Here is a 6,879-nt window from a genome sequence, read left to right as displayed (position 1 = left end):
AGAACCTAGTCCCACTGCTGATCAGCAAGCAACTGAACCTCCCTGGGCCTCAGTTTCCTCATCTAGGAAATGGAGTCTCTGGCACCTGACCTCCGAGTTCTCACATGTATAAAATTAATAAATAAGGCAGCAGGCAACTGAGTCTTCAAGCCCCCGATCTCCTGAATCCCAACCAACCACCACTAAAAACGCTAGGGGGAAGGGGCTGAAGTGCTCCGCAGGGTCCAGACCCAGAAGAGCTCTAAAGGAAGTGTTGTCGGGCACACGGTAGCTGCTGGGGCCACAGCCAGAATGCAGCCTCCGGCCCAGCAGCACCTGCCCTGGCAGCAGGTTAAGGGGGGTGGACTGTCCCAGTAGAAAAAGCCACCGATAATCACGGTTCCATTGCACTGCAGACAGAAACAGAGGGAGAACAAACACAACGAACACACCTTTTCTGAGGGTTTTTGTTCAGTTTGTTTCATTTCGTTTTGAACACTAAGGTTTATTTTCAAACAGCACACAGACGGTCTGCGGGGCGGGGCCAGGCCAGCCTGATGTCTGGGCCCCCAGGTCTCTGGAGAGACCCGACCCCACCCACAGCAGCTGCCAGGAGAAAGTGGACACTTGCCCAGACTGCTTGGCCCGAAGCTTCAGGCAAGCGAGGCGGCTCAGCAGCCCCCAGGCCCCGGCCCTGCGGCCAGGCACACATGCGGGCGCGGTGGGAGGTGGGGGCGGCCAGGAACTCAACTAGGGGACACGGCAGCTTCAAGAACACTGGTGATGCCACTGGACTCGCCGAAACCAGACTCTTTGGAACACAACCTAATCCCTGGGAGAACACCTCTTGGCTTAGGTCTCTCTCTCGATTTCCTTTCGCTTTTCAAAAGTTCAAAAACAAAATCAGGAAAAAAAAAAAAGAGAGAGAGGAAAGAAAGAAAGAAAGAAAGAAAGAAAGAAAGAAAGAAAGAAAGAGGAAGAAAGAAAGAAAGAAAGAAAGAAAGAAAGAAAGAAAGAAAGAAAGAAAGACACACACACATTTTTTGGGAAAAGGTGTTCTCCACACGCCCAGACAGCTGCAGCAGCTGCTGCCCTCACTGAACCCGCTCGGTGAAGTTCTCGGGGAAGACGCCCCGACATTTCTCCAGCTCTAGGTGCTGGTTCCAGTCACTCTCCTTCACGCCCATGAGCCAGCCTTCATCCTGAGAGCAAAACACAGGGCACCCAGGTCACACAGGGATGGGGACGGAGGGCACTCAAACCCTACAGGACATGGGGCTCACTTAGGATCTGCTGGGAGGATGTCCCCTCTTCTGCCTGATCGTTTCCTCTAGCCTGTCACACCCAACCTGAAAGAATGCCTCCTCCAGGCAGCATTCCTTGCCATCCCAGACCCAAACCTGCCCAAGCCAGGAGACATCCGCCCTTCAGCATGTGGATTTAACTGTCATTGGGGTGAGTTCTCCTTTCTCTACAAAGGCAACCTAACTGCTGTGCTGGTCTGAATGTGTCTAAAATCCCTCAATCCCAGGCCAAGGAGTTTCTCACTGTCTGGTGCTCACAGAGCACATTGGCTGTCCTTCCAGACTTCTACAAACAATACCAGAAGTTTCTGGTGAGCACTGACCAGTTAAACGCACCTCAAGTGACCCAAGGCCACCCCATCAAGCCCTCAGACTCAAACCTGGCCTTTGCTTTCATACTGACCCCTCACAGGGACCATCTACCCAAGTCCTAGCAGTGTTCCCAGCCCCAGACCCCGATCCCTAGGTCCACAGGGGCCATACACCTCTGGCCGTGGCAGATGCCATCACTGACCTTGCTCTGCCTGGGACCTCCCTAGGCCTTTGTTACGTCATTACCTGCCTGTCACAGAGCCTATGTATGTCCTTTTTGAGCCTCATCCACCCACCCACATGACCCCCACTGTGGGCTGGGGGCCAGGACTCCACTTAAAATCCCGCCTAGCCCAGGGCTGGCCCCCAGAAGACCAGTGGAGACCCAAGGGTTGAAGGAAGCTGTTAGATTTAGCACTGGGCCCAGGAAACCCTCGGCACTCAAACCTCCTGGCCCGAACCCGAGCAGCCTGTCAGAATGTAGAGGGCAGTCCCCGCTCTGCGCCAGCCCCAGTCTCGGCTGGAGCTCACTGTGACATTAACTAACCAGGAGAAGCCACAGCAGAGGGAGGGTCTGGGAGGTATCTGGCCTGGGAAACAGCTGGGGACACAGTTGAGGGTGTTCAGGGGGGCTGCTGGAACCCACACACTGTGCCTGTGGGCAGAGGGCAAGGCCAGCCTGGAGGAGGCGGCCCAATGTGACGCTGCAGAGTGGGCACCTCGCCAGCTCACTGCCGAGCAGGAGGGCTCACAGAGGGGTGGCCAGGGATCCTGTCCCAGGAGAGAGGAGGCCGTGGAGGACAGGGGCAGGGGAGGGAGGAGGGGAGAAAGAAAGCCACTTGGATGCAAAAAACTGAGAGAAAGGCAGAGCCCAGGAAGAAGGAGAGCTGACCGAGGAAACAGAGAGAGAAGACCGGGGTAGGGGATGTGATGGCCCAGGAAAGGGGCCAAAGGGAACGGAGAGAGAGTGGGGGAGGTGAAGGGAGGGGAAAATGAGTCAGGGGAGAAGGGCACAGAGACAGAGAGAAGGAGCTAGCAGGAGGGAAGAGCAGCGGCGCTGTGCCTGCAGGTCTGTAGCTGGCAGGTCTCTGCTGCCCCCTGCTGGCCACTCCCGCCTCAGCCAGCCAGGGCCCTCACCTGCTCCTCAGGGTTCTGGAAGGGGATCACCAGTACCACATCACCAGCCTTGAGCTGCAGCTCATCCGTGTCGGTGGCCACGTAGTCGTGCTGGGCCTGTACCTGCAGAGGTTGGGGAACAGCTCAACACCCCTTCCCGCAGACGCCTTTGGTACCCCCCTGCAACCTAGCACAGTGCACCAGGCCTTGTGGGGACTTCAGCGTGCTGACAGGAGATCCTGAAAGCTCAAGACGCCACCCCGCCCACTGGGTAGCAGGGGGAGTGGGGGCAGGGGAACTCTGGGCAAACCCACATAGCCTCCCAGCTCAGGGTCTTCATCTGTAAAAGGGGGTGACCACACCGCCAGGGCACCATCGGCTCAGATGGCAGCAGAGGCTGTGGGGTCAAGCTGGCCCGGGCGTACCTTGAACATGAACCCCGGGGGCAGATCCAAGCGTCCTGCCCCACCGCTGCCTTCCACGGTGCCATTCACGGTCGCTGAGAAGGTCTCTACCACCACGGCAGGGAGAGAGCTCTGAGGGGAGGAAGCGCAGTCAGCGTGGTAGGGGAGTGGGTCCCAGAGGGCAGGGGCCACAGGGGCAAGGGAAGGGGAGGGTCTCTGTGACTGACGCCAGATTGGTCTGCCTCCGGGTTCCTCGACGGGAACTATGACCTGGACCAGCACAGAGCAAGGAGCACAGGGAACACACAGGGCTAGGGAGCCACAAGCGGGAGGGCGGGCAGACAGCAGGAAAGAAAAGACAGGGTCTTGGTCCCTGTCGTCTTACGGAGGCTGCTTCACTTGCTGCTGTCTCCCCGGGCTCCTGGGCTCCAGCCGCAGGTCGGGTCCCACCCGCCACCTCGGAGGCCTCTGCTGGCTGCAACACAAATGCCGGCATGGGGTCAGACACGGGACGGATGCTGTGACCAGGACAAGGAAAGGGCCATGGACAGCAGCAGTGTCTAGAGCTGGGCAGTACAGGGAGCTCCTGGAGGAGAGGCTGGGTGCCTGTCATGGGAAGCTGCTGGAGAAGGTGCTGGCAGCACAGAGATGCCAAGTGACGTGCCACACGGGCCCCTGGATGCCGCCCCGACCTTCCCTCACAGGCCCTGTCCTCTAAGGCCAAGGCCTGGCCAGGCCTCAGCTTCTTCCCACCTGCCTGGCCTGCTGGCTGAGCCATGAGACCCCCACGATCGGGGACAGCAACAAGTGCCTGTCCCTGGCCAAACAACTCAGGGCAGGCTGGAGCAGCCTTTGCCCAGCCCTGGACACCTGCTCCCCAAGGAGGGGGCAGCACAGTGTTGGGCACCATGGGGGGAGGGGCCTGGCCAAGGCAGAACGGACACTGTCCAGCCTCAGTCAGGCTGACCTGGGCCAACACTCACACTCGGCCACTTCCGAGCTTTGGGCACAATCAATCACTCAAGCTTTCTAGCCCCCACTTCCTCATCTGTAAAAGGAGGAAATGTCTAGGTTAGGGTGAAAGTTAAATGAGAAAATTCTGGAAAGTACCTGCCACAAACAGAGAGATGCTCTGAATGCTCCTCCCTCCCACTGCAGGAGGCCTAAGCTGGGAGGCTGGGGTGGGGCTGGCAAGGGGGAGAGGGGCCAATCTGGCCTAAATCACAGCGAGCAGGAGTGGTAAGCCCCATCCTAGGGGCCTCCTGGTTCACCGCCCTGACCTCACCCTCAGGCCCACAGTGGCCTTGTCCATCCTGTGCCTCCTCCTCCAGGCTCTTCCTCACTGCTACACCCCCAGGGACTGGGGACAACTGGGAGCTGGCAGATGGGCACTTACTTGGGCAGGCCCCGGCTCGGCCGTCTGGCTGGGCCAGGCCACAGCAAAGGTGCCCTCGGCAGCACTGGGCTCCCCGGAAGGCAGGCTGCCAGCTGGACTCTCTGTGGGCTAGTGATGGGCCACCAGGGAGAGCAGGGCGGGAGGGGTGGAAGACCAGGGAGGAAGGGGTGTTGGGCAAGGGCACAAGACAAGAGAAGAGAGTCATGAGCGGCCCAGCGTTGGCAGAGGGGAGACTGGGTGCCTGTGGCGGGCAGCCTGGCCCATCAAGGGACACACGTGGACCCTCTGAAGGGAAAACCACTCCCACCTCCTTGCTCTTACTCCTGACAAAGGGATGAGCAGGTGCAAACGAGCCACACGCGGCTCAGCACCCACCAAAGACCCCTCGCTAAAACGGCTGCCCGTGCCAGGCTTTCCTCTGGCCTCCTCCACAGCAAGGCTATTCGGAGCCTTCAAGCTCCTGGGAGAAGTGCTTCCAGCACTCACACACAGCGGCTCCTGCTCCTTCAGAAGCTGCATAGTGGTAGTGCGGCCCCGTGCCCTCCCTGAGCCTCGTGCCTGAGCCCCCAGGTGATGAGGACACCTGCCCAGCAGGCCTGCTCGCATAAGGGCACCTGGCCTCACCCTGCTTCTCCTGTCCCTCGAGCCACCCTCCTCCTGTCCTCTATCCCAACGTCTCCCCGATGCCGCTGCCCTGTAGGATCCCCACAAACACAAACCTTCTCAAGGACGAAGACCCTCCACCCCAAGGCTGCCCTGCCTCGCAGGCCACAGCCCAGCAGGAGGACACCACATCCATCCTACGGGGCCACTCACAGACCCCACGACTGAGCCAAACCACAGAGGACCTTCTCTGGCTAAACCGAAGAGCCCCTTCCCCGCAGGGCCTGGCAGAGGGGAAGCAGTGGGACACCTGGAGACAGGCAGTGACGGCCAGCTCCTGCGCACATGAGCACCAGCCCGGGCGTGCGTGTGTGTGCACCTGTGAGCAGGCCAGGTGCAGGACCAGGCAAGGTGGGCCAGGGAGAAGCAGCTCCCCCTGGGGGTGGGCACAGAGCAAACACAGCTTACCTCCCAGAGGTCCCATGGAATTGACTAGGTGCAGCAGAAGGGGAGAAGGACAGAGTTAGTGCAAAGGTTAGTGACAGGGGGCAGACGAGCAGTCCCCAGGGACCCCCACCCCAAGGCCCTGGAGCCCAACGGGCTCAGGGCAGCACGGAGCCAGGCTGCAGGGTCTCCAGGGGGCCAAGTCCTGGACACCTGCCAAGGAGTGCCCAGACACAGAGCCGCTGCCAGGAGAGGGGCAGGAGGCTGACCGAGGCCGCAAGTTACCAAGTGAGTGTTCAGCTGACCTTCCTCCCGAGGGCCCTCTCCCTGACACGTGTCTGCTCTTCCCCTCCTCTTGCGCAGGGCCAGGGGGCGATAGGGGGCCAGGGCACCAGGGGAAGGGCAGTGAGTGGGAGGAAAGCCTGTTGACCCCAGGACCCTAAAGTCCTGGTGGCTTAGATGGGCACCCATGGCCAGACATGAGCCCACGGCCCGGCACCCCAGAGACCCGCAGGTCCGCAGGTGGTGGTGGTGGCGGGCTCAGACCAACCTGACCAGAGGGTGTGGGCGCCTTCACGGGGCTCGCCACAGGCGGGAGGGGGTCAAAGTCCAGGTCCAGCAGACTGGCCTGCTCCGAGAAAGGCCCCGGGGCCTCAAACTTGGCAGCAGTGGCAGAGGAGGAAGGCAGTTAGTGACAGGCTGGGAGCACTCCACGGGGAGCTCACGGCAGGCACACACGCTCACGTCCACCTCACACGTGGGAGCACTGCCCCCACCACGACTCTGGCACGAGCTCCACGCACACAGGACCGCACCCGCCACCCCCCTCAGACATCAGCAGCAGGCCCACTGGGGTAGCCACCCACCAGCCCAGCCCAGCCAGAGGTCTGTCTTGTCCTACAGACCGCGGTGGGCTCCCAGTGCATGCTCCTCTCTGCTCCCTGCACCCACAGGCTCTCCCAGCCTCACCCTTGCCCCCCCAGAAGCAGCACAGTCCACAGCCCTCCATAGGACAGGCCCCCCTCGCTGCCCCACACAGCTCACCTGTGGTGACACCCACCCACCCGCCAGCTCCACAGAATGAGGACAGGGCTGAGCCAACACACACCGCTGGGAGCCAAATCTTAGGTGTGGGTTCCCTGACACTGGGGGCACCTGTACTCAAACCGCAGTTCCCACCCCCAGAGACTCCCATTCAGCAGGCCTGAGTGCAGCCCAGGAATGTGCTGGTAACAGGCATGGCCCCAGGAGACTGCCCACGTCCACCTAAAGCCTTGCGTCTAGAAGGACCCAAGACCTGGGTCCTGGGGAAACGGGTTCC

At 60.8% G+C, this 6,879-nt stretch overlaps 1 protein-coding gene across 23 annotated transcripts in view; it reads right to left on the bottom strand.

Annotated features, from left to right (window-relative positions):
- Window positions 1–437: 437 nt before the first annotated feature.
- Window positions 438–6,879, bottom strand: part of BIN1 (bridging integrator 1) — a 55,256-nt gene continuing 48,814 nt past the window's right edge. For 8 of the 23 annotated variants that reach the window (XM_045033584.1, XM_023259228.2, XM_045033587.1 and 5 more), the window contains 4 exons: window positions 3,501–3,590; window positions 3,137–3,247; window positions 2,733–2,834; window positions 438–1,181 (listed from right to left, as the gene is read on the bottom strand). In XM_045033584.1, the coding sequence (XP_044889519.1) occupies window positions 1,074–1,181; window positions 2,733–2,834; window positions 3,137–3,247; window positions 3,501–3,590 (411 nt within the window). In that variant the 3' untranslated portion in view covers window positions 438–1,073. Of the gene's footprint in view, window positions 1,182–2,732; window positions 2,835–3,136; window positions 3,248–3,500; window positions 3,591–4,511; window positions 4,620–5,582; window positions 5,607–6,108; window positions 6,217–6,879 lie in introns of all 23 variants that reach the window. The other 15 variants (XM_023259217.2, XM_045033582.1, XM_023259219.2 and 12 more) reach the window with 3 other exon arrangements.

The sequence above is a fragment of the Felis catus genome, chromosome C1, assembly GCF_018350175.1.
Source record: "Felis catus isolate Fca126 chromosome C1, F.catus_Fca126_mat1.0, whole genome shotgun sequence".
NCBI classification, from domain to species: domain Eukaryota; kingdom Metazoa; phylum Chordata; class Mammalia; order Carnivora; family Felidae; genus Felis; species Felis catus.
This window is presented reverse-complemented; position numbering and strand designations above follow the sequence as displayed.